This window comes from Protomyctophum bolini, assembly GCF_963924005.1.
Source record: "Protomyctophum bolini genome assembly, chromosome: 6".
Classification (NCBI taxonomy): Eukaryota; Metazoa; Chordata; class Actinopteri; order Myctophiformes; family Myctophidae; genus Protomyctophum; species Protomyctophum bolini.
In genome coordinates this window covers 43,016,500-43,044,448 of record NC_137867.1, presented here as the reverse complement: position 1 = coordinate 43,044,448, position 27,949 = coordinate 43,016,500, and the positions used below count along the sequence as shown (strand labels likewise).

General features: G+C 43.3%; 1 protein-coding gene across 1 annotated transcript; it reads left to right on the top strand.

Moving 5' to 3' along the window:
• Nucleotides 1-25: 25 nt before the first annotated feature.
• LOC308317027 (uncharacterized protein) lies at nucleotides 26-27,104 on the top strand. The gene is made up of 20 exons (XM_080765818.1): nucleotides 26-66; nucleotides 212-269; nucleotides 367-506; nucleotides 923-1,089; nucleotides 1,204-1,313; nucleotides 2,853-3,141; nucleotides 3,631-3,707; nucleotides 5,900-5,981; nucleotides 7,800-7,901; nucleotides 8,848-9,033; nucleotides 14,176-14,412; nucleotides 14,629-14,797; nucleotides 15,868-15,978; nucleotides 16,996-17,108; nucleotides 20,357-20,515; nucleotides 22,664-22,756; nucleotides 23,826-23,957; nucleotides 24,384-24,550; nucleotides 25,918-25,979; nucleotides 26,911-27,104. The coding sequence occupies exons 1-20, from the start codon at nucleotides 60-62 to the stop codon at nucleotides 27,015-27,017; spliced, it is 2,568 nt and encodes an 855-aa protein (XP_080621944.1). The 5' UTR covers nucleotides 26-59; the 3' UTR covers nucleotides 27,018-27,104.
• The last annotated feature ends 845 nt before the right edge of the window (nucleotides 27,105-27,949 follow it).

Below are 27,949 nucleotides of genomic sequence, written 5' to 3'. Positions count from 1 at the left end.
GTAGCCTATGCAATGAGGAGGGAGGATGTCAGCGGGATTTCAAAGTCAAACCTCTAACAATGGAAGGTATCAAGGTATCGTTTGCTTTCTGATAAACATTAACCTGTCCTTTCTTGAGCGATGGTGACATAGTGCCGCAGTAACTTATTGTTTCTAATTAACTGCCTTAACCATTAACTACTTTCCTTTGATAATTAACCTCCCTTAACAGAGACACACCGCACACGTTTTCCTGTAACATTCAGCCATCTGAACCTAGACGAGTTGAGGTAAACAAAACACTAAACACACCCTGGCCTGGACTCACTTAAGTTCATGGCACCATGGGCCATGCCATGGCATACTGACGATTTGACTTGTTTGCAGCAAGGAGCTTGACAAGCGCACTAAAGAGACCCAAATGCTTCAGGAAGAGGTTGAACATGCAACCAAACAAGCCTTGGAGAGTGCTGGCGGCCTCAATAACACACTGCCTCAAAGCTGCCTTACCACCATGTTTGACATGGGTGAGTTGTGTGACTTGTGTCATCATAATAGTGGTTGTGGCCTTGGCTTTGTTATGGCTGCTCGGGTGGTCATCTGCTGTTAGGGGGTTTTATGCATCTTGCTCAGGGACACTTTGACATGTAGACACGGGCGGTGATTTAATACCAGACAGCTATCGTATAGTTAATCTACAAGCTTACAGTGCAACTATAGCTGCTCTTTGGAGTAGGTTATCAAATGGTAAACTGATATTTAAGTGCTTTTCCTCTGTAAATAATGTGTAGGCAGGTAATTCAGGTGAATTTTAAGAGTTCAGTTGATAAAATGTTCAAAAATGTAGCAAAGTTACAAATGCACAGCTGCCAAAGTAGCTAATTGTGTTGGTGTATGACATACAGTACATAACCTTTTAAAAGTGCATTTATTATTCCTGCAGATGATTCAGTGCTCCAGCCTCTGGGCTATGACCAGGATGACTTGAGTTCGGAGGTCACCCGAAGGAGTCTCAGCTTCCAGGAGGAGGAGGGCATTTCATTGCTAAAGGAGGTGCTGGAGAACCCAGTTGAAGAAGAGCTGTCTCAACTCCACAAGCAGCTTGAGGAGGTCTGTTGTGTTTCTTTATATACATCCGTGGTGGTGTCTTTGTGATTTGTCGGGTCATGGATGGAAATGCAATGAGTTGACAATAATCCCTGGTTAAACCCCTGCCACACGCAGACACATGCTCGTTACCAGCACCTGAGGTTCCACTTTCTTCAGACGGTCGTGCGGCTGGAGACAGAGTTACAGGAAGTCCAGGTGGAGAGAGATGTCCTGTCCGACCTCAGGTGAAGCCATGATGATAGGTCTCCGTCGTTGAACAAATGTGACCAGATTTGACTGACATCGCATAAAATCCAGCTTTTCACCAGAGGAGAAAAACCTTTTTTATATATATATTTTTTTTTAAATGAGTTAATAGTACAGGCAGACTCTTAACATACTATAGCGCGTATATCTTTTCTACGTCCGAGCATAGACATGGTAACGCCCCGCCTGCCTCTGATTGGCCTACCAACACCTCCTCCGAGGTGGAAGATACATGCTGGATAGTCTGCCTGCCAAGAGGTTACTCCGTGGTGGGAAATAAATAAATAATACAAGTACGATATAATACAAGATAATGACAGCTTGGCACGCGCGACAGTAACATTTATGTTTGTAGAAGAGGCAAACTAATATTGTTTATGCCGTTGGCCTGTTTATTTGTATACATGTGTAAACTTGAAACATTATTGTACTGTACTTTTCAGTTGATCTTTATCTTTTTTAGTATAATAGTATTTTTTTTAGTATCGGAGGACAGGCAAGACGGGCAGTGTCAGTAGGCCAATCAGAGGCAGGCGGGGTGTTACCATATATGCTCGGACGCAGAATAGATATACGCTACTATAGCATGTCTGAAATAAAGCTGAAATCGTAAATGTAAATATGAAATAAATGCTTAAACATGTAGCTAGGTGTAATGTTGGAGACCACAGAAGTGAACCTTTCAAGCCTGTTTTCTCAACTCGCTGTTTTCTGCAAGACATTACTCTATAAGCCATATCTCCAAAACTGGTGCGTCAAACTGAACAACCAATATTCAGTCAATTTGAAGCTATGATTCCCTGCTTTCACATGACATGAAAAAATTAAAATTAAAAAAAATCCAATGGCAGTCCCTCAGTCAGATTTGGTCACAAATTCTTATTTAGAACTGTGGTCTGGCAAATGTCTAGGCCTCTTGAGGGGACATTTAAATGTTTTCTTTTTGTGGTTTTCGCCACAAAAAAGTATTTATTTAAAGACGTTTACGCCGCAGACAAAGCCATCTCTTGTCGTGACAAATCATGACAACAAACACAATTTTTCGAGCTGAACAAATAATTATAAAAGAAGAAGAAAACGGCAGGTTACAACCCTTCTTTTTTTTTTTTTCTTCTAAAATTATTTTAAATTATTTGTTTGGTCCACAATATTGAGTTTGATGTTTGTTTGATTTGTCACGACAAGAGTTGGCTTTGTGCAACGCTTATAAGGTCTTTAAATAAATACGTTTTGAAATGACTATGGGGAAAAATGCATTGGAAACTATTTCCTGCGCCTGGTGGCGTCATGAAAGGGGGCGGGACTGCAAACGCTCTATTGAGCCATGGCCCAGGCCTTGAGGGGACATTTGACCTCTGCAGGAGTTCATAAACTATGCATACCATCAGAAGCAATTTCTGTAAAGACAATGTGCAATCAATGAACTTTTCAAACCCTGTAATGCATACAACCCATTTTAAATGAAGTGGAAGAGTCAGTTTGACCTGCACGTTTTCTTTTTTCCTTCTTCCTTTTAGGATGAAGGATTTGAGGCAACATTCTGATCAGATGGACAGGATGCGAGGGGGGCTCCAGAGCATCAGCTGGTCTGACTCTGGGGACCACCAGAGGCTGCGGGAGACGGAGCATGAAGCCAGGTCTCTGGGCAGGACATCGGAGTCAGTGGAGCAGACCTTCAGACGCGTGTACTCTGACCTCGTGGCTCACGAGAAGCAGGCGGGACTCTGTGACTCCGTCGCTAGCCTCGGCCATGCCGCTGCCTGCCCAGGCGATGATACTGCCAGCCCCGGCCAGTTCCCTCCGAAGGTATCCTCACAGTCTTTATCTCTGAGAGTGTACAAATGTAACCAAGATATATGTGTTACAAATAGGTAAATGGGTGAAGGATTTTACTGTATAAGATCTTGAACATGAGAGACACGCAATGCAATCCATACCTTTTTTTTCGTATTCTTTTTTTTACCTTTTACTTTTTTTATGTATGGTAACTAACACAATTGCCGTGCTCAGAGGTGCTCTCCCTACTTTTCCATTGAAATATGTCGACCCTCTTCGGTGGACAAGAGGTGAATGAATGAATCTCAAGGAATAATATCTCCCCTGCCCAAATGGGTCTTCCGTTTTAGCTCAACATAAACAGATTTGCAGCTTTAAGTGTTCAATTGTCAATGTAGGAAAAAGGCAGCCATTTCTGTTCTTCCCAAAGTTCTGTAGTCGTTGTCTTTAAATTGGTCCTATGGATAAACTCAAGCAGTCACAATACTGTATGTACTTTTGTTAATTATTTAATTACAGGCTGCGGAACAGTTGGGGAGTGAGCAACTGAAATACCAAGGAAAGGCAACAATGATGTTACAGGAGAAAAAAGACAGGTAAATTAATCGTTAACTATGATTGTATTTAGTTTTGTTGTTTTTGTGCTGTTTTGGCCTCGTCTTGACCAGGGGCCTATTTCACGAAACTTGGATTAGAGATTAAGCCGGGCTTTAACACATATCCTGTCTTAATATATCCTGGATCAGTGCTTAACCGGTTTCATGAAAGCTGGTTGATCTTGCCAGATTAACTTAACCAGTTAACCTGGATATGTTGAGGCTTGATTCGGTTTCATGAAAGTGATGCTACATAAGTTACCATGGGAACTTATGCTTTGGACTTAGCCTGCTCCGGACCAGGCTAACAGCCAGGTTTAACCTAATACTGATGTCTTTACTGTTCATTAAGCAGTCAAACTGATCACAAACCAATGATGTTTTCCAGATGTATTCAATTATTATGGGTTTATGTTGCCTTATTTGTATCGGTCTGCATTAAAGGACTAATTTAAGCACTATATAAAATCAAATAACCAAAATATATAGGCTGCACAACATCATGACAGCTTGTGAGCTTGTAGATCAGCTGCTTTTGGTGAATGTTCCCCATGAATAGGTTTGCTGTCGTGCAAGTGCACGGTTAAGAATAATTATTATATTATATTATTATTCTTTGTAAAAGTGAAAACCACTAAATATTACCATTACTCATTGTTTTACAACATATTGTAACGTTTCACCCACTACTAGTCCTACATACTTACACCTAGAAACCCCATTCAAACCTATTTAGGTTCATCCTACGGTGGACATGTGTGCCTGAAAAGGAATCTTTGAAATGTTTCATAGTTTTAGAAATATAGTGCTTTCAAATTTGAGACATTTATAGGCAGATAGTGGCACTTCAAAAAATCACTTTCACCTAGAAACTCCATTCACACTTTGTAAAATTCAGCTTACTGTGGAAACACATGCTGGAACTTTTTACTTTGAAATGTTTTGTAGTTTCGGAGTTATGTAACTTAAACGCCCAATGCATTCTCAATGGCAATAGCACAAACTTTGGCATGCTAACCCATGAACCTATGACCCTCACCAGTCTGGCCCATGTCTGGAAAACAACCCCCTTCCCCAAAGGTAGCTCCCTCAGAGGAGGGAGTTATGGCCAAATATCACAATGCGACAATATCATTATGCTTACAATATTAAGAATTCTGTTTTAAGTTAATAGTAGTGGTAAAATGTAAACTATATTTTTGGGGTAGTTAATCATTCAGTCTATCCACTATTGAGAGTATGTTCTCTCTTTAATTATAGCAGCAGTATTTATTTTAGAAGCTTAAGTTCAGTTGGTCTTGAATAGATTAGTAAAGACAATGAGATATACAGAAGGGGGCTGTAATGCAACTATTAAGGATGCAAACTGCCTTAATACCCCATGAAGAAGAAGGATCAGTAAATCTTTGATCCACAGAAGGGGTCTAGAGACAACAAGCCAGACTTTCTATTAAGCCAGGCTTGCTGATCCCGGCTCGCCAAATCCGCCAATTCTGAGCCTCGCTTGGCTTTAGTGGAACGGAATAAACCAGGCTGTAAAGATCAGGATTTTAAAAGCCTGGCTTTGGCCTATATCCTGGATTAGTTAATCCAAGATTCGTGAAATAGGCCCCAGGTCTCACTTGTAAATGAGACCTCGAACCTCAACGCGACTCTCCTGGTTAAATACAGGTTACAATGTTCATGCATTTTATTTTCACATATTCACATGTTTATTAGTGTTGACATTTACGTTCAGAAATGCACCCCACGCCAATGTCCTTGAAGTCTAGTTTTCACCTTTTATTGTACTATGATAGATAGATAGATAGATTTCTTTATTTTTGTGTCATGCACCAAAGGCGCCCAGCCCACATGGACTTACAGGACACACCATAACATTGCTTCAATATTGCATTACTATGATGGTACAGCTCATTGCCAGTCATGACCAGGAGGTGGCGATGTTGACTGATAAACTGACCTCTTCCAGAAACTCAAATGGAGAAACTACAGTAGCATGTTCACTGTTGTGTTCACATTAAAATATGCACATTTTAAGGGCTTGTGAACTTCACAAGCCCTTAAAATTTTCATATTTTAATTATTATTTTCAGCACCTTTATCCAAGGCGCTTTACATAGATTGTGCATTACATTCAACCATTCACAGTTCACACACGTCGTCAAATGTCTGTTTTATGTCTGTTTTAGAAACCAAGCAGAGAGCCATGCTTGCTTGAACGAGTGTCAGGTCATTGAACTGGAGTCCGCCCTGTCCCTTTATAAAGACAAGGTTAGTGCAATAACATCTGTTTATTTATTTTTTCAATTATTTGTTTGTTTTGTAGGGACTGAGCACATGAATGAACATCAGTATAAAAATATAAGATGTTATTTGATCTATTTAGATTCTTGGCAAAGAAATGTATCTTGATTTTGTGGAAGACAGATGAAATACCCTCAGAACATAATATGTTCTGTTTTGGGCCATCCACATATTATGTGGATGGCCCAAATAATGTCACTACTACCACTGGAGAGACTCAAGTATGAAACACAAAATAAGGCAGATGTAGTTGTAGAGGTATGGACCCCCTTTTTGGATCACATCGAAGAGTGCATTTGATTCTGTATAGGACGGAACCCACCTTAACGTGCACACATGCATTACACAACCCACTTGGAAATTATTATTATTATTTTTTTTTTCTTTTCTCTTTTATTTCTATTTTTTTTCTTTGTTTCTTTACTGTTGTTTTTATGTAAGTAACTGTTTTGTATGTAAGTCTGCTGTGTTGTCCTTGTGTCTGTGTAAAGAAAACCCTCAAAATAAATAATGGAAAATAAAAATATAAGATGTAAAAGTGCCAGAGTTTAGCAAGAATGCTAGTCCATATAGGCATGCGGTAAGAAAATGAAAATACACAAGGGGAAAAAAAACGAATAAACAAAGAAAAAACATTGCATCATGGCATGTGAGGTTAAAAGTGATCAAATTTGAGGTGGCAGGTAGTTCATTCCAATGTTAACTTCCCACAGCACATTTGTCAAAACCTCACAGACCTCACCTCACAGTCTCCTCTGGTAGTTCTGCTTCATTCGCTGGATATAATTATCCTCATGCATTCTTAATCTTTTGCTTATTTCCTGCTATTCAGTCATTATCATTCCACTATCATTTGCTTATAATTGCTGTCTGTAATCAGAAGCATGTGCCTCAAGCCTGAAGCTTAAAGTCCGACCCAGGATTCGTATGCGGGTCCCCCGCACAAGCACTGAGATGTTTGAGCGGAGGATGAACTGTGATTTGACCTTCATGCAGTGCCTCTTGTCAACCAGTAGGTGTCCTAGCCAACCACAACATCTAAATATCTAAATAAAAGAGCACATCTCATTTAGCTTGAAAATCAGCTCATGCTACAGTATAAACAAGGCTGTAGTGTACTGTGTGCTGAATCTGTGTGTACGTAATAGACGGCAGACCGTATAGGTCAGGAAAGCAGACATGAGCCGACCACATGGATGTAAAGGAACCTCAGCTGGCCTGAGAATGACCCGACAGTGGAGTGTTTGTTTATGTTTAATTATCGGAACAGGAAGATTGTGACCACCGTTGGGGATAAACAGGGAAATGGGTAGCCTCCTATAGAATTCAAGACAGGAGTGTGTGTGTGTGTGTGTGTGTGTGTGTGTGGGGGGGGGGGGGGGGGGGGGGGGGGGAGGGGTGGAGAGGTACTGTATGTCTTTGTCGGATATTCGTTGGCTTATTCAACTGAGCAGCTATTGGCTAACATTTCTAACATGACATACATGTCTGTCACTTTGATTTGACTGTGTGTGTGTGTGTGTGTGCGTGTGTGCGTGCGTGTGCGTGTGCGTGCGTGTGCTCGCCTTAGGCTGGGCTGAGACACTAACCGCTGCACATGCAGCACAAATGTCTACACAGGATTTGTCAAAACAGCCGAGAAACGCATCCAGTGTTCTTCTGCCGTCGCCCGCCGGTGCACAAAGCCAGCAGCAGTACTGTGTCAACAACATGAAGAAGGTCGGCGTGTTTTCTCAATCGAAAAACAACCATATTCAATATTTCCCACATGTTGCGCCGCTGCAGGTGTGTTCTCTGGAGCGGCAGCTCTCCCAGACCCAGGCCCAGATGGATGAGGCCTTCATGCGTCAAGCAGAGCGGCTCGAATCCCAGCGTGTCCAGATCACGGTACCATGATGGGCCCACGTGTCAGTGATTAGGTTTAGAATCAGTGATTCGAATCAGTTATTCTAATCAGTGATTAGAATCAGTGATTCTCAGACGTTTAATTTTCAAGGACCCTGATAACTCTGAGGCCCCTTTTTTTTACACCGTGGTTGAACCTCTTCCTTTTTCCCCCCTAGTAATATTGAGCCAGTTCAGAGTGTTTCCACTCGGAAAATGTATTGGTTCAGAACCCTAAAAGTTGGTTTCGGAACTGGAACGAAAAAAAAACGAATTCTGCCCGTTCCATGAAAGCATGAATCCAAGAATCTAGAGCGGAACCAGTTCTAGAACCAAAGTTCTTTTGGTTCTAGAACCTGTAATGGCTAGTTTGGAATTCCCTATGTTGCGTCATAGGGCCTTAGAACTAGCTACACACTCACAGGCATGGAATAAGCATAGTTCTTGTTTAAACCATATTTGTTATTTTTGTCTGTTGTCTTTAAACTTGCAACTTAATTATCTTATTTTATTAATTCGTTTTTTTTTCCTCAAACGTTTATATAATCAGCTAGCCAATATATTCAATTCTCCCTTGCAATATCTATAATTCAATGACTGCATAGTGCAAAAATTCTAAATACCAAATTTGATCGTATCCTTCAACAGCATAAAGGGAAATGATTCCCCAGTTCTGTTGCTTCCTCTTTGAACCTTTGTTATTCAGAAGTCGTATAAACCATGACATGAGTGTGTTTTGTCCACTCTGTTTCAACATGAATGACATTTTTAAATGTAGGAGGAGATCTGCTAAAGTATACACTGCATACACTTATGTACACAAAACCTTTGGAAGATGGGGGACAATCTCTTAAGGGCTAAAAGTTCAACTTGGACTGATATGGTAATTTAAGGAAGTTTTAGAAAAAATGTAACATAACTCATGCCGCTCTGTTTATCCTTCCGTCAGTCGGAGCTGCGTCAGGCACATGATGATCTGTCCCAGGAGAAGGAACGCAGCGAGCTGCTGGGGGTGAGGTGCATGGGCCTCTGCGCCACCGTGGAGGAGCTACGCAAAGAGCTGGACGAACACAGCCGGCTGGTCCAACGACTGCAAACGTTCAGGGAGGACTGCCAGGCTCGGATGGAGACTCTGGTAAGATAACTTACTCCTCTTCGTTCCTGGTGGAACATAAGGCTTCTTCCATCTGGTCCTATCCTGTGACTATCTGGTCCTATCCTGTGACTATCTGGTCCTATCCTGTGACTATCTGCTTCCATCTGGTCCTATCCTGTGCAGCATGTTGAGCCTATCTGCTTCCATCTGGTCCTATCCTGTGCAGCATGTTGAGCCTATCTGCTTCCATCTGGTCCTATCCTGTGCAGCATGTTGAGCCTATCTGCTTCCATCTGGTCCTATCCTGTGCAGCATGTTGAGCCTATCTGCTTCCATCTGGTCCTATCCTGTGCAGCATGTTGAGCCTATCTGCTTCCATCTGGTCCTATCCTGTGCAGCATGTGGAGCCTCGCCCATGTCAGATTTGCCATCTTCAGAGGTCACAGTTCTTCGCCAGGTTGTTTTTGGCCTCCCTTGTTTCCTCCTTCCAGGTGGGGTTCATCTTAAGGCTACTTTAGGAGTGCTGTTCTGATCCATTCGGAGGACATGTCCGAGCCAGCTGACCGTCTGTGTTTGATTTCCAGTACCACATTGCAACAGTTCGTCTTTTTGTACAGGTCCTCATTGGAAATCTTTTCTGGCCAAAAGATGCAACATATCTTCCGGAGACGCCCATTGTGGAATGAGTTGATCTTATTCATGTCGCTCTAAGTCTCAACCACTCGCCAGCATTCTGAGCCATACAGCAAACCTGACTTAACGTTGCTGTTCTATAGCTGTTATACAGTTGGATCTTGGTTTTTAGGCTGCACTGCTTAGATTTCCAGATGGTCTACATGGGCAACTGGCGGCCCAGGGGCCACATGCGGCCCTCACCATCATGTAATGCGGCCCTCAGGTTAATATCCGAACATTGATATATTATTGATTTCAGCCAATTACTAGTATTAAAATGTTATTGTCTAGTTTTTGTTATGTCCAATGTATTTGTATTTCATTCATAAAGTTAACATAACTATAACTAAATGCATTTGAAAAAAATAAAAAGTAACTTCAGGATTCCAATTAAGAAATGGCAAAAAAAGAAAATCAGGATAAACATGGAATTTTTTTTATCTCTTGGTACTGGACTGATGACTATTATGCCCAGCAGAAGGAAGGCCTGGTCGGTCGCCCATGGTGTACGTATTTGGAACCTCCAGTAGGAATATATTTTCAGATCTGAGGGTGTGGGTGGTTTAGGTAGGGTAGGGTAGGTAGGGAGGGGCAGTTGTGACGGGTGCCCCAGACAAACAAGTCAAAGGCACCGCTCACTTCACACAAGTGTAATTCTTTTCTTTGCCGTTTTATGAATTTGTCAGATTTTTGAGGGGCCCTTCCTATACACAGGTTTAATGTTTGTCTTTAGTTCAAAGATTGTTTAGTAAACGCATTGACAACGAAGGGAACTTTTACGCCATAATGTGTCGTTTACGTCATATTGTCTCTTTATTGTTAATGGCGTTTAATGTTTGTGTTGGCACCGTTTGTTTTACATCACCTAATCAACATGACTGAGTTAGACTTTAATATATTAGCGCCCCTCACTTCACACGGGTGTGATTTTTATAATTTATATTTCCTTCTTTATCGTAGGCACGCTTTTATCATGTCGGCGTCGTCGGGTTGTTATTGTTGGTTGTCATGGCTGCCAGTTCCCACCTGATGTCGTGTGTGAGCTCCGACTGCTCCAGACCGTTCTGAATAACTGCTAGCTTGCATAATGTCTTGAGGCTAGGATTGAAGTCTAAGACATACAGGTCATCAGACGTTCTTGGTCCTCTAAAGAGGAAGATACGATCTCCCACCATGTATGCAGCAGCATATCTCATACATCGTTCCCAGTCCTTTCCCTTGGGCTCAACCCAGGGCTTCTTGAAGGAGAAGGTCTCTGGACTGAATTTCCACACATCATTATTGTTCCAGCCACCAAATATGTACAGCTCTCCATTGTAGGTAAATGCTGAATGATAGAGTCCTTCTGGATGAGGCTGTGGAAATGGTGTGCTCAGCCAGAGGTTGGTCTCTGTGTCAAACACTCTGAGGGGGTACTTGTCCCCAACGCCCCCAAATACAAACATCTTTGTCCCGATGATGGTGGCAGAGTGAAAGTATGTAGCAGGAGGTGGAGTTCCTCTGGTGTTAATTAAAGACCAGACCATTGTGCTGGTGTCCAACTTGTACATGTCATTAGTGTATCCAGTCAGCTTGGTGTATCCTCCATGGATAAACATGACCATCTCCAACACACAGGCTGAGTGGTAGTACCTCTCCTCTGGAACAGTGCCAGAAACCCTGGGTTTGAACCATCTGTAGGCGTCAACATCAAATGCATAAAGCACATTGCAGTAAGGCCTCCCTCCCCAGATGTAGACTATATATTCAACCAACACAGCTGTGTGGCCAGAGCGCCTGGATGGAACCTCTAGGTGGCGTCCTCCTCCTCTTCCTGGCGGCGTCCCTGGGGTCAGCTTCCTCCAGCATAAAGACACTGTGTTGAAGACGAGAACATCAATGGGATCACTGTCTCCTCCAAAGCAGTACAGCTTGTCCTGCAGCACCACAGTTGCATGGAGACATCTATCTGCTCCTCCTTTCAGACGGACGGTCCAGCGGAACATTCTAACATCAGGTTGTTTGTCTTCTCTGCCCCACAATGCAGTACTGACTCTCCGTCTCTGTCCCAGAATGCAGTTCTGTCAACCACACACTATCTCTTATATCTCTACAGTGGTACAAACGTCATGTGACGCCTCTGGCCAATCTGTGAAGCCGGTGTGTTGCGTCAGCCAGACATACAGTAGTCTATCTGTGTCCGTCACTCAGGGAAAAGGCTCCAGTTTTCAGTGTGACTCTGGTGTGTGTCTATCATAGAGTAATAAAAAGATAGAGACCGAACCGGAGCGTTAGCCCCCAACCCCCCGCTATTCATTTCAATAGAAGTTGCTCAGTGGCGTTTTGAAGCACCCGTAAGACTGCCGGAAGTACCATTATAACTCAATGGCTCGAGCGAGCGGAAGTTTAGCCTAGCCTAGCCTCAAATGTGAGGTCCGGGCTGACGCACATGACGCCATGAACGTCCGTCCACCTCCATGAAAGTGCTGCAATTCCACGTTTCGCCAGTAGGTAGACGGCAGCTTCAACGTTGGATAGCCTTACTGGGGGCTTGGTGTCTATGCCATACATGGGCAACTGGCGGCTCGGGGGTCACCATGCCACCCCCACCATCACGTAATGCGGCCATCAGGTTAATATCTGAACATTGATATATTATATTGATTTCAGTTAATTACTAGTATTGCAATGTTATTGTCTTCTCTTTTTTTATGTCCAATGAATTTGTATTTAATTCATACAGTTATAAGATAACTATAACTAAATCCATTTGAAATTCAAAAAAACCTTTACTTCAAGATTCCAATAAAAAAAAATGGCAAAACAAATATTCTGGATTTCAATTCAAATATAGCAAAAAATAGCTGATCGGCTATTTTTGCTATGACATTATTATGCAATGTGGCCCCACTGGAGTGAGTGTGGAAATATTGTGGCCCTCTCTATCGTCAAAGTTGCCCACCTTTAGTCTGGAGGGTGAGATAACTGGATACAGTATAATTTAAAGGGACACTTCACCCTTTTTGCAAAAAAATATATGTTAATGCCGTTTAGAAGCTTTAGATCACTTTCCTGGGGGTATTTATGTGTGTAATATGTGGTTTTAGATATTTTAGATTGTAGCAGTGAGCCTGTTGTCTCTGATGTCATGGACACTGGGCTCACTTCCTTCCTGGACTACATGTTGTCTCAGTAAGACAGCTCTCCCCCCTATCCACAAGGAGGAGCAGTGCACCAAAAAATTATGGGAATTGTAGTCCAGGAAGGTAGTGAGACCAGTGTCCATGACATCAGAGACAAGAGGCTCACTGCTACAATCTAAAATATCTAAAACCACATATTACACACATAAATACCGCCAGGAAAGTGATCTAAAGCTTCTAAACGTCATTAACATATATTTTTTTGCAAAAAGGGTGAAGTGTCCCTTTAAGTTGGACTACACCTCATATAGATTTTATTTTATTTTATATAGATTATTTTGTATTGCATCTGGATTTATTAATCAGACATTGTTACATGATTAAATGCTTTACTAGATATTTGCAAGACCCTGGAGGGCTGGCCTAGAAAACTAAAAAAGCATTCGTTTCAGTCTGACACTCATTGAGATGGAAAAACAACAAACAAAAAAACATCTATTGCTGCGATATGGCATTTTATTGGGCATGATGGCTCTTCTCTGTGAGGCTCCACAACAATCTGCGTAAGCATGACACGGACTCTGACATCACACAACCCCCAGCAGAGCCTAAATATACACAGTTATGACATGGACATGCTAATAGACATATGAACCCCTCATAGGGAAGAACATACATGCACAGTTGCTATGTACATGAACATGAAAATAAACATACAGTATGACTGTAACTATGACAACCTCATATAGGGCGGAACATAAAGATACACTGATATTTATTAAGAACATGATCATAGGACACCATTGTAAAAGTTGGAGCACTTGGGCTTAAAGAGTGGAACGAGGAAATGGTTAAAATCACATCATATGAATATACAGTATGTTGGGCAGAGTGAATGGAGAAAGTAAAATGAAAGAGACAGACTTTGGATTTATATGAACGTACGAACATTGACAGAACGAGGGCACTCATTTGTTATGAAACTTGGACAATTGTGAGAGCTTGTGTATGTGATCACTGATCAGTGCTTTTGTTGGGATTCCTTTCAGTGCTTTTGTTGGGACTGTCCCGTTTTGTAATATTGTTGGGTTGCGCTGCATTGTACCGGAATTTCATTTCGTGTACAACACACATGAACCTGCGTCAAGTGACCTAATATGAAATGACTGGGGAGTTTGTCCATTGATGAGCTGTCGTTGTGGTAGCACCGAGATATGTAGAGCATGTAAAAGAGTGAATGTCAGTCAGCTTAAATAGACCACATACTGTATGAACCATTACGATTGTGGCTGTTACGTGATTGGAGGGTGTATGAGTGTGAGAACGGCTTCACTTTTGTGCGTGCCTAAAAATCATTAGATTTTTGTCCACTGTATTTGAACAGGGCCGTGCGAGCCTGGAGGAGGCCCGGGGCCGCTGCGGGGCTCTGCAGGCCGAGGCAGACGGGCTGAGGCTACAGCTGGGTGACCGCGAGAAGGCGCTGGAGCTCCTGAGGCTGCAGACGGAGGGCGACGTGCAGACGACGGTGCAGCACGGCCGCATCATCGACACCCTCCACCAGGAGAAGAACCACCTCACCGACCAGCTCAACGAGCACAAGCTGGAAGTCCAGCAGCTGCGGGTGAGGAGAAGGGTTTGATGATACCCTTGTTCGATTCAAGAATAAGGAATTTGCCACTTGGCTTTAAGTGGTTAAAATCCAAATAAATGTCATTTAGCTGAATACTGGTTAAAGAGTATCTTGACATAAAGCCTTTCTTTCTCCTTATCCTCTGACCCCAGAGCGTTGTATTACAATTCCAATTAAAATCTAAACGCTGGTTCTCGCCAAAAACAGGCTGAGCTGGCCGAGCGCGATTCAGGCCTGGCTGCTCTGGAACAGGACGGGCGGGAGCTGCAGGCCTCCCTGGCCGAGCAGAGACGCCGTTTCCAGCAGGCGACCCTGGAGAAGCGGCAGCTCGGCGCGCGGGTCAACGCACAACGCACGCAACTGCTGTTACTGTCTGGTAAGATGTGATCGACCATACAGAATGTATATATATCACATTACACAACAGTCCTCCTTTCTCTCCAAAAACCCTGTCCGGGTACTGAGACCAATCGTCAAGAGTGCCAATGTTTGAAAGAGGATTACTCAACGTAGCATTCATTAACCCATTCTGACCGGGCACCCATTTTGGTGTTGGCATCATGTTATGCTTTAGCTATTGAAAAATAGCAGATCTACAAGCTCATATCGCGCCACCGAGTGGCGCGATACGAGCTTGTAGGTCTGCTATTTTTGAAAAATTCGAAGAACGACTGACATTTTTAGAATCTGATCTCAGGTCAGAATGGGTTCATCAGACCAGTGTGTGTCCAGTGGAAACCTCGTATGAATCTGATCTCAGGTCAGAATGGGTTAAGGCTCGATTTATACTTTGTGTGCCAGTGATACGCACTTAGCAGACTATGACACTTTGTGAGGTTGTAGTATAGTTCGGACATTTTTGTTGTCAATTGGATTTTCAAATCGGCACTGCTTCCTTATGGATTGATTATTCCATTGTCACCTTGCATGATCAGACATCTAGGACTTTCATCCTCCTATCAGTGAAAGTAGCAAAGCTACAAGCTCACAACGTGGTGAGCTTGTAGATCTGCTATTTTTACTATTTTGTATGCCACCGTATTGTACAACAAAGTATAATAGAGGGTTAAGTGGTTATCAGACTACATGAGCAAGAAGTACCGTAGTTTTTTTGTTGTTCTAAATATCGGTTTAGATATATTTCAGTTACATCAGTGTTCTTGGAAAGAGGCACTTCTTTCGTAGCTCGTTGCCAAGCATAATCGGCTGCTTGCTCCACCTAAAGGCTAAAGCAAACAACAAACCACGTCCGGTATGTTTTCACAAGTCAACCAAGCCCATTTATTTTTCTCCTCCTTCCATCTGTATCCTGTATCTGACAAGATCGAGTGTGAATGTAATTTAGTGCCGTGCCTCCTGTGTGTGTGTGTGTGTGTGTGTGTGTGTGTGTGTGTGTGTGTGTGTGTGTGTGTGTCCATTTGTCCGTGTGTGTGTCCGTGTTTCCAGAAGGGCACAAGGGTGATGTGTTAAAGCTGAGAAGTCAACTGAAGTCCAGCCACGCCGAGCTGGAGCAGGCCAAGAGAAGCCTCAGGACCCTGGAGGGGGCGGATGGACACGGTCTCTCTCTCACACACACACACACACACACACACACACACACACACACACACACACACACACACACACACACACACACACAATTCATTTATAAAGGCAGCCCCGTTTGATTAAAACGTCTCCCTATCAAAGAAACATCTGTTTGGCTTTAAGACGGCGTCATCTGCTTCACATCATATGAACCTGTAATAATTTATTTGTACTGGAATATCTTCTGTCTGTAGCGGTATTAATCCCTTAGATAACGGCGAATCTTACTTTGGGGCGGGCCAGTGGGGGGTGTTGTACTTCTGCTCCAGTTGGAGCAGTTGTAATCTGGTGCTCATAAGCACCTGTCCTTTTGAAGAAAGATTTCTAGGGATTTCCATCCCTAGAATTGATGTGAAACAGATGATGAAGATGTCCTCTCTGACTCGTACCGTCTCGTCTTCTGCTCCTTCGCTCCTCACTCGCTGGGTGGAAATCCATGACTCTGCTTTTGCTATCCCCTCTGTTTTATTTATGTTTGATTATACTACACTACAGTGTAACAATGTAATTACAATATGCGTTAACCACATTAAACCTGCTTCTCTATTTTGGGCAAATAAAAATAAATAAGAAATAGTGAAAATAGCAGATCTACAAGCTCAACAGTGTATCATGATGAAACGTGTTGTGAGCTTGTAGATTGTCAATTTTTAGCTATTTGTAAATGTTGTAGTACGACTAAGTATAGGCCAGGACTTTACCACTCATCCCTATACGTCATTTACTGGGGTCCCTCAGCGGTTTCACAAAAAATCACAATCTACATTACCTCACAACACATTTTGTGAAATTGTAGATCGGCCATTTTCGTCTAATGTTTGCCCCAAATGTTCACGTATTATCATAGACATGCCCAGGGATGTCATGGATATTATGACATGCCCAGGAAAGTCATGGATATTATGACATGCCCAGGTTGGGATTCATGAGGATGAGAAAATGTCTGTGTGGGTTTTGTTCTATTATGGGACTTTGTTTGCGCTGCAGGCCTCCAGGTAGCCATGGGCATGCAGAAGCGGATCACAGAGGGCCGGGAGCAGATGGACTCTCTGCAGGGCAGGATCCAGCAACAAGAGGCCACCATGGAAGAACTGTACCAGGTAAACATGTCAAACCACTCTGTAGTGCTGTCGCCTCACAGCTAGAAGGTCCTGGGTTCGATTCCCGCTCGGGACGCTGTGGGCGCTGTGGGCGGCGTGTCCTCTCCTCCGCGTCATCATTGCCCATACCCGAAGCGGGGTTGGCGAAAGGGCCTTTCTGTGGGGAGTTTGCATGTTCTCCCCGTGTCCCCTAGGGTAGCTACCCTCACAAAGAACATGCAGTAATAATTTTCTTTAAACTGCCTCCCCCTGACCAGCCGGGGCGCCTGATGGAGGGGAAAGGAACTGGTTGGAATAACGTGTTCCTTCCACGCGCTACGTCCAACCAGGGAAACTTCCCCCTGTCAGGTGTAAAGGAGCGACTTGGACACTCATACATCAGGGCCGGATATAGGCATGGGCACGGGAGGGGGGGGGGGGGGGGGGGGGCAATGCCTAAATGCCCTGACTGCCCCACCAAACATGATGGCATGCAAAAATCCCATATTTCAAAGATATTTCAAATTAAAGTGCTTATATTACTTACTATTTGAAACACTACACTACTAACTACAACTGTCACACCACCACCAAACCAACACCATTTCATAATTCAAAAAAGAATAATCTCCGAGTCAGCTCATTTCAAGACACAACAAGAAACACAAATAAAACAAAAACATTGCTAACGTTTGTGTTGTGTATTTCACACGCTCCCTGACAATGCATGCATGCTGTGTGTGTGTGCTGCTAGCCTATGCCAAGTGACTGACAAGTGTTGAAATCACTGTGAGTGATTCATGGCGTTATCTTTCTGGTAAAATGCAAATATGTTAACCTCAAAGGAAGCATTTGTTAGGGCTTTCACAGAAAAGCAGACAACTGATTATTATTATTGTTATTATTGATGCTTACTTGCTTAATATAAGCCCTGTACAAGATACAAATCTTGTTGCTCACAACTAAAGAAAGATAAATAAAATAGATGGATGATAGATGATTGATGCTCTCCCCAGGTTGGCGGAGGGTGTGTAGAGCCAAGGGTCACATTAGATAATTGACACGGGGTTGAAAAATGGGTTAAAGAATTGTGGGATAAAAATTATAAGAAAAAATTCAAACTTGTCAAACCACTGGAGGTTGATTTCTACCTGGTGCGCAAGGTTTGGGTTGCACACCGAAAATAGCTGATCTACATGCTCACAACGCAGTGTGAGCTTGTAGATCAGCTATTTAACCAATTAGATCTGAGGACGATTCAAAAAAAGAATTGCTCCTAAATCAGACAGTATTCTGAAAAACCAATGTTTCTATATCAGTGGTTCTCAAACTATTTAACCCATTCTGACCTGAGATCAGATTCATACGAGGTTTCCACTGGACACACAACTGGTCTGATGAACCCATTCTGACCTGAGATCAGATTCTAAAAATGTCAGTCGTTCTTCGATTTTTCAAAAATAGCAGACCTACAAGCTCGTAGCGCGCCACTCGGTGGCGCGCTATGAGCTTGTAGATCTGCTATTTTTCAATAGCTAAAGCATAACATGATGCTAACACCATAATGGGTTCCCGTTCAGAATGGGTTAATGTCAAGGACCCCCCGGAAGCAAAGATTTAAACGAGTTATAAACGTTCGCTCTGTAAGAATATATGTTCAAAGATTTGCACCACATTTTCAAGATTTTTCTAAAATAGCTGATCTACAAGCTCGTAGTGCGGCACAGAGTGCCGTGCTACGAGCTTGTAGATCTTCTATTTTTCAATAGGGAAAGTGTAACATAATGCTTCGGTCCTGAATGGGCTAAAGGAGCACATCACCTATCGTTATATAATTAGTCTAGGGCTGTGACGATTAATTGTCACGCAAGTAATTGCGATTAACGATTTAATTGTGTTTTTGGTCATTGAGCATTGAAACATCTGCGTCATCAGTGCCCATACGCCCATATACTGGGCAGTCTTGCGATTATCTAAAATAATTGCGATTAGATGATCATGTGATAATTGTGACAGCCCTAAATTGGTCATCACTAATGCTCGTTATATGAGGGTACCATTTCTGTCTACTCGCTCTGCGTCTCATTGGTGAGCTGTGGACAGTTCAGAAACCGAACTGAAATTGAAGCCATTGTTCTTGCATCAATAAAAACAAACATTAAAACGTTTTAAATCTTGTTTTTAAATGATCAAACCTGCCTACGGAGGATGTAATTTACAAAGCCGTTCACAACAAGCACTAGTTCCACATGTAACTATAGCAATAACAATAATGTTCATCATTGACTTTGTTATATTTCTGGTGTGGACTCGACAGACTCGATAGTTGTAGTTTGAACGGCCCTGTAAGCAGGTTTCTGAACAGTTCTCCTCTGAGACACAGAGTGAGTATATGATTATCTTATGATGAGCATTAGTGAGGACGGATTCTACGAAGAGAGTTTGAAAATGGGTAAAGTGCCAAATTTAATCACTTAACAACCTGGCAGCCCTGTTATTTCATCATAAGCCAAGAATCATGATGCAACGTGTGTTGTGTTGCTTATAGACGGGCTATTTTAGAAAATCTTTGAATAGAGCTTAAGTGTTTAAAAAATATAGGTCTTCCAGGTGTCCCTTGAGTGTTGTTTTCCGTAGCATCATTTCTAATTGTCGGTATTGACTGCAGCTTTGTTTAGCGTGTACTTAGCTTTGGGCGGTGCCGGGCCGGTGTCCTGAAATGACGCTGCGCAGTGCAACGTGAAGTGTTGTCACGAGCCCAACCTGCTGCCCCTGATCCATAGAAAGTAAACACAAGTGTGAGCCATATTGAACCACTTGAACCCTAGTGTCCCCATTCTATATAGAATAGCGACAAGTATATAGGGTTTAAGTGGATGAAGGAATTCTTCCTGCTCAATTGTGGAGTTCTTACTGGAACAATGGAAGAGCTCTAGCTTGGGATCAGGGCAGATTTAAGTGCCAAATAAAGACTTGCAAAACAATTTAACACAATTTAGGTCCCTTCCGAAGCTCCCGTTATTCCATTATTAAATTCTGTAGGAAATCCTTAGGAAATCCAGCTTTTGAATTTGTTTTTCTTTTGCTTACCCCTTGGAACAAAGAAGGGGTGATGTTTTTGTTTTTTTTCCTTCTTCTTCTTTTTTTTTCCAGTTAGTTGGTAGTTCGTTCCAGACGAGGTTCGTTCAGTCCTGCAATGTAATTAAAAATCCATCGCGTTTCTAAGCTCGGTCAATAGGTTACACTTCCACCCGTTGTGTGTTTCTCAGGAGAAGCACTGTCAGGACCTGGAGAGCCAGCGTCAGGTCCAGATGTTTCTCTCCCTGAGGGAGGACAAGAGGAGGTTGGCCGAGGAGCTGTTGGCTCTGCGTTCCAATGAGAGACGGCTCCGGGACCGGGCCAGCAGCCTGGAGGCAGCACTCCACAAGGTGGCCATGACTAGCACTCTGTTATGATGCACGTAGAGCAGGGGGTTTCAACTGATTATGAACCAGGGACCACCACCCTGACTGAGAATCAACCTGGGGACCACCACCCTGACTGAGAATCAACCTGGGGACCACTATTGTGTTGGGTGGGGATATGGGCTAAGATTAGTGCTTTTGTAAATTAACACTTGCTATCCATCCCATGTGTATACATCCCACTGTTTCTCAACCGTTGACTACTACTGGTAAAATGTCCTAATAATAATGACTCAACCAGACAATCCGGTGCACTTCCCCCTTCTTGAGATTCTAACTCTAAACCTTTTTCTGTTGAATTTCTTGAACTCTAACTTGTCAGTAAATGACTACATGGATGGACTCATCATAGGTCACCAGGTCATTCAGTTCACGATTTCTCAACTAGACTCATCAAGGTCACCAGGTCATTCAGTTCACGGTTTCTCAACTAGTGGAAAGAACATTTAAAACAAATCAACAAATCCTACATTACTAAATGCATGGTCAGGGACCACGTGCAATACTACCTGTTGAAAACCCATGGTCTAGACTCTAGAGTGGTGGTTTTCTAACTTTTTCATGTCAAGAACCCCCAAATTGACACTAATTAGCCCGCGGACACCCCCATTTGAAAAGATATGCCAGGGACCCCCATTAGAGATGTTTACGGGTCTAGCAGTGATTCTCAGCCTGTTTAATTTCAAGGACCGCCAGTTTGACATGCATATTTGTCTACAGACTTTCTATCTCTGGGACCCCAATTTACATAGTAAATTCAATGTTAATTTAACTCTGAAAGTGTGCAAAGAGAGTTACAGACCCATAAGGGTCCATTTGGTTCCAAACTATCATTTAGCTGGGGACTTCCTGGAACTCCCTTAAGGACCCCTGGGGGTCCCCAGACCCCACTTTGGGAACCACTGGTCTAGAGTGGTGGTTCTCAAACTTTTCCATTTCAAGGTTTGATGTATTTGCCCATGCATGGACTGCAACTCCTTGCAATTTGATAGAATCTTTTATCTATGGGACCCCAGTCTATACTATGAAATGTTTTAACTCTAAAGGCCAAACCGCACCAATGCAACAAGTCGCAAATCCTAGCAACACATTTTTTTAAAAACACCACACCAATGCAACACCAATGCAACTCCTTGCAACTGCCATTGGGGATAATGGTTGTTGCATGGAGTTGCATTGGTGTGGATAACATTATATATTACATTTCAATATACAGTATCTGAAAAGAACATGTAACATCAACTAATGTATACAACTAAATATAAAATGCACACATAAACCTAACTTTATTTGATTTAACCACTTAAGTCTTATTCAATCATCTTGTAGATGTGCTAAACTTTAAAACAAGATTTTGGGAAAACGTTTCAAAATGTTCACCCCTAAAGACAGGCCCAAATTAGGGCTGCCAGGTGGAAAGTGGTTATAAATCTGGACACAATTAGTAATGACTGCAAATTGGGCAAAACGTCGGCCAGGCTCTAGTCATGTATTATTTTACTTTAAGGGTGGAGCGACCATCAGAACGTAGTATAGTATACCTGCCACATAGTCGTTTCAGTGATTTACCAAATGGCTAAAAACAAAAATAGGAATTGCATGTACAGTACATGGAAGTGGAACATCTAAAGAATTGATGGTGCTTGGTGGGAAACGGTCTTGAAGCAGTGGAATGATCTCCCCCCTCCCAGTCAGCACTACCAGACTCTTAAACCATTTTGACCTGAGATCAGATTCTAAAAATGTCTTCTACATCCTGACAGTTTTCTGAAAAAGCTATGTTTCTACAGTATGTCAGTCGTCGTTCGATCTTTCAAAAATAGCAGACCTACACGCTTGGCGCGCTACGAGCCACCGACGGCAATGATTCTTTGAATCATTGCCGTTTGTTGCCCATTTTGATAGATATTATTCATACTATGATTTATTATCACCAATCACTATGTTAAACGATAACTTGCAGATTCTTTGCCAGAGTCCGGCTAGAAATCGTAGAAGTTGCCCTTTAGGAAAACATTAAGGGCCCTTAAACGTGTCACATTTTTCTTTAAATGTTGGCTTGTGTGTGTGTGTGTGTGTGTGTGTGTGTGTGTGTGTTCCTTCCTTCCTTAGATGTCTGAGAGCTTTGCAGACTGTCAAGATGTCCTCCACCTACAGGAGCAGGAGTTTATCTGCCTGAAGCTTCAACATGCTCTCGATCTGAAGGTACAGAAATGACCAGAGAGTGGACTGCAGCGAATAGTGCATACTTCCACTGTATGAATATGTGTTATGTGTCACATGTACAAGGCCCGTAACCAGACAGTGGCCCTGTGGTTAGAGTGTCCGCCCTGAAACTGAGAGGTCGGGGGTTTGATCCCTGGCCGGATCATACCAAAGACTGCAAAAATGCTACCCAATCCCTGCTTGGCACTCAGCATCAATGGGTTGGATCGGGGGTCAAATCAACTAATGATTCCCGAGCGTGGCACACGCTGCGGCTCACCGCTCCAAGAGATGGGTCAAATGCGGAGAACAAATTTCAATGCGGTAACGTGTGTGACTAATCGTACGACTTTGACTTTGTAACAAGGTCTTACACTGACCTTTTTGTTCGACGGGGAGTCGTGGAGGACAGGTCACAGGTCTCTGGAGTAGGTACTTTTGGGCAGCTGAGTTTTCAACGTATTGGAGTTTGTTGAGGACTTTGGTGGTGCCGTTGAGGATACTGTTGCAGTAATCAAGCCGGGATGTGATGAATGCGTGTATGAGTGTTTCAGCAGCTGGGAAAGTAGTTTTATTTTGTGTGTCACATCATGATTGATTTGTTTTAAACTCCATCTGACCTTATCTTATCTACTTTATGTTGCCTCCCCTGAGCAGAACTCGCCATGTGCCGAAAATAGCATATCTGCAGCTCACACCACATCACACCACAACGCTCTGAAATGTCATGTGCCAAGAACAGCCAGGGAAGGGGAGTATTGTATGGTCACCAGGGGAGCGGAGAAATTACTTTTCTATATTCACCCAGCAGATGCATGGCTCACTCAAATGGCTTTTTGATGAGCGCTCAGTTGGGAGGCATTAGCGATTAAGTGTCTCGCTCAGGGACACTTCGACGCGTACTGTAGATGGGGCAAGCCAAGGTTTTAACCTTCTGATATCTGGCCTCTCTGCCCACGCAGCCACGTCCACCCATAGACCGAAAGGGTCAAAGCTTTTCGCACAGCTAGTGCCAACGCAAGCACTCCGTTGAGATAAGAGACATGACTGCTCGCTATCTGTTCCCCAGGAGCGCCAAGGCCAGGATTTGCACAGCCCTGCGGCTGCTGTGTCATCCTCCGTATCGCCTGCGGTACCTCCTGCCCTCGCTGCCATCCCACCCTCTTCCTCCACCCGACAGGCTTCCAGGAATCTGAAAAAGGTACTCCAGGAGCTACCTACTTCCCTGTGGCTCCTGCCTAGTCTCGTTGGGTGTTTATTTGGCTGCGAAAGAGGCAAAACTCTGCACATGTGTTTGTTCTTTAAATCAAAAACACATCCAGCAATGCATTCCTGTGGCAAGTGTGGGTGGGACTCGGCTGGGAATTGTTTGAGCGTCTTCAGCATGTGCGGTTAGAACTGATAGCGTAGCACTGTTAATCTGAGTATTTTCCCCTGTCATTGATTTTCAGAGAGGAACAAATAAGACAATCTTGCCAATTTGTCCTGCATATATATTATATACCAATATACAGTACATCAGGGTTCTGTGTTACGAGCTGAGTTAATCAGGCCAACTTTGCATTGCATCCATTCCATTTCCACAATGGTGCATTGATAACGTCTCCCCACCTCTCTTTTTTTGCAGCGGAAGGCCCAGAAAGTGAAGGAGAGGCTGACCCAGGAGCTAAGGCCTCAAGTCAAAGAGCTACGAGGTTCCTTTTCAGAGAACTGCAGACCACACAGCGGCAGCACCACAGCATGCAGTCTCCTCAGGCCAGAGTCTACACCAGAGAGCACGCACAGGCCCACACCGTGAGTCTGACTCATATGGTCGTATGCTCCAAGGATTCGTTTAGTTTCTTTGTCTTACTCATGTAAAGGAGTAAGACAGGAGTGGCTGTCTGTCCCATTTTGGAATTGAATATGTCATTAAATACTACAATAATGAGTGTTGAAGTGGAACCAAATGGACCCTTACAAGTCTGTAGCCCGAGTGTACAAACGCAAACGCTCATTGTATTGTGCACCGTGATTCAGTTCAAATGCTGTAATGAGAATGAAAGGAAATGTAGATGAGCATGAGCTGGTCCCCGTTGTAGCTGTTAGATACCCTAACAATACACTAAGCTAAAAAAAACTCAAGTTACAAAATCCTCTGTCACCTACTGATGGAATGTCATGTGATAGAATGTGACATGTTGTTCTGTCATGTGATGGGATGTCACATGTTGTTATGTGATGGAAGGCCACATGTTCTTATGTCATGTGATTGAATGTGACATTTCTTATGTCGTGATGGAATGTCAGTATGTCACATGTTATGTCTCACAGTGAGCTATAGTGTGTAAAAACGTGTACAGTACTGTATGTCACCAAGAGGGGGCGGCGTCTGAAAAGCTAGCGGCGCCATTCTTGTGGGCTTTAAATTCTATCCTACATCACTCAGAATAGAGTGACGGTGGTCTGTTTTTGTAAATATTGAGCTCGTTCTTGGCGACAACATAGTGAACCAACACCAGGATGGATAGAAAGAACGTCGGGCCCAAAAACCTTACAAGGACAAGGAAAATGTCGTGAACAAACACGGCTGTGCTTAGATACTTTGTTGAACGTTATGTCTCTGCGCCCGTGCGCCGTACAGCCGAGATCCAAGCCATTCTACGTCTTTTTGTAAACTCGTCAATCTGGGTTCCTTGATGCTGTCTCCATGCTGGAAAGCTGAAAATCGAATTCTGTTTTCTGGCTCATTCCTTCGACGTGACCTGCTGTGGCACTTATTTACTGAGCAAGGCTGCACCATTGTGAGGTCAGTTTAAAAAAAGAACGTATACAAGTGCACCGGATAGTCGCTCAATGTAAACAAACTAGACAAGCCAACAAGTATGGCGGCCGCTACCACGTGACACATATGTTGACGCCCCCTCCAGGAGATTTTGGTACACACCATATATATATATACACACACACACTATATATATATATATATATATATATATATATATATATATATATTATTGATAATGGAAATAAACAGCAGGTAGCGAGAACAGCAGCAACTAACCGCCGCACCGTCTCGTGTCTTTGTGTGAATCCACTTCTCTCTGTCACACCACATTAACATGATGCTGTGACTGAAAAGTGTGTTCTGTGCTCTAAATGAACTTGTGCTTTATGTGCAGTGAACTTCACCTGCAGAGGACACCCGGTCTGAACCATCACCACAGCGCCTTCATCAGTGGCAGTGAGTTGTTGTTGTTGTTGTTGTTGTTGTTGTTGTACAAGCTATCAATTTTAACACTGTATGCTTTATGCTTGTTTATGTTTATTATCTGATAGCTGTTCAGATGGCTATGATGAGTGCATGGGAAGAAACTCCGGTCACTCAATGTTAATAGTATTTGTAGTAAAGTAGATAACAGTAGCACAATTTGAAATGTGCACTCTATTGCCAGAACAATAATGAAGTCTGTGTGTTTGACTAGCGTTGGATGTTTGACTGGATTGCTGGATTACTACAATGACCATAATGCTTTGGTGCACTCACCCCACCTTGTGGCTGTCTTAAGCCCTTTCCACACCTAAGCGGTTTTGCGCCGCGGACAGAAGAAGCTGTGCGGCGTGTGCGCAGCTGGTTTTTAGACAGCTGGTGGATGGGAATTAAGCTCCACCTCCGCGGACGATTGACACGGAGGAGAGCGCTTCCGGGAAAATGGCCGTCGCGGAAGTCGTCCGCGGAAGTGGAGCTTCTTTTCCATCCACCAGCTGTCTGAAAACCCGGTTTGGAAGCTGTGCGCAGCCGAAAACGTGCGCGGCTCTTTTGATAGTGTGGCAGCACCTTTACTGAGACAACATGTAGTCCAGGAAGGAAGTGAGACCAGTGACTTTGAAATACTAAAATATCTTAAAAACACATATTGGCCACATGAAAACCCCAGGAAAGTGTTTCTTGTCTCTGAAGTGGCCCTTTTAGTGTCAGTGCTCACTGCTCAGGGGCACTTCGACAAGTGTCGAAAAGATTACCTTTCCGATTCCCAGGCGGCCTCTCTATCTACTCGACTGACAAAAGGGGAAAAAATACAACATGCTTACTGATCAAGGTCTACTCCGGTAACGTAGATATTTCCAGGTCAAATCACCAACTCAGAATAATGACACTTCCTTTTCTCCGCCAGCGCCACTGGGCCGCAGGTCACCCGTCCACTCTCTGCTTACCTCTGTTCCTGATCTGGAGCTGCCGCGCCACAGGCCGGAGGCTATCGGAATACCAACCTGTTCCTGATCTGGAGCTGCCACGCCACAGGCCGGAGGCTATCGGAATACCAACCTGTTCCTGATCTGGAGCTGCCGCGCCACAGGCCGGAGGCTATCGGAATACCAACCTGTTCCTGATCTGGAGCTGCCGCGCCACAGGTCGCCACCAGATTAGAGGAGATTACTCACTTTAACAATAGGCTCATTCATACAGTCCACCGTCCTTGTCCTATGGCAAAAACAACATATTTGCGACGACACTTTGGTTCTGTTGAAAATAGGTTGTTTTTGTCTTATAGTTGCTAAGACTTTAACCTTATCCAGTTCTAACTTCTAATCGATGCAAGTTGCACAGTAAGATCCTCAGTGTTCGTTCATTATGTATTATATTTTATTTGTAATTCAGATTCAGAACCAAATGGATCCGCAATTACTTTTACTGTGTAGATGTTGACAAAGAAGTGAGTCGTTTGAGTGCTTTTCTGAAATATAGTTCAGTCACCTAGAAAGAGAAGTACAGTGCTGGCCCGTTAAGGACAGGAATGGTACGGCCCATAGTTGAGGACACACACTTGAAGAATACAGGTTTGTAGGACAAAGGGACAGTAATAGTGCTGTAATATACGATGTCATACCGACAGAAACCAGTGCAATGTAGAACTGTGTTTAGAAGAAGTACGTAGCGTAGCGACAATTCACATCCACACTGGAAATGCATTAATAATAGCACTTCCATGTTATGTCTGTCCCTCTTAGTCTAGCAGTCTAAATAGATATGAAGTACAGTAATGTCAACACTGATTTAACGTCTGTTTGGCTCATAGTGTTTCCTTTGTCTTGCAGAAAGTAACTTTAAGTTCCGACCCGGGACTCGAACCCAGGTCCCTAGAACAAGCGCCACAATATCTACCGTGATCAAGGGAGGCTCTAAATTAATGTCTATTTTTGTAATGTATTGAA

Coding starts and splice junctions, on each gene's coding strand:
- LOC308317027 (XM_080765818.1), top strand. Junction 270..366: donor CTGAACCTAGACGAGTTGAG/GTAAACAAAACA, acceptor ACTTGTTTGCAG/CAAGGAGCTTGACAAGCGCA. Junction 22,757..23,825: donor AACATGCTCTCGATCTGAAG/GTACAGAAATGA, acceptor TCTGTTCCCCAG/GAGCGCCAAGGCCAGGATTT.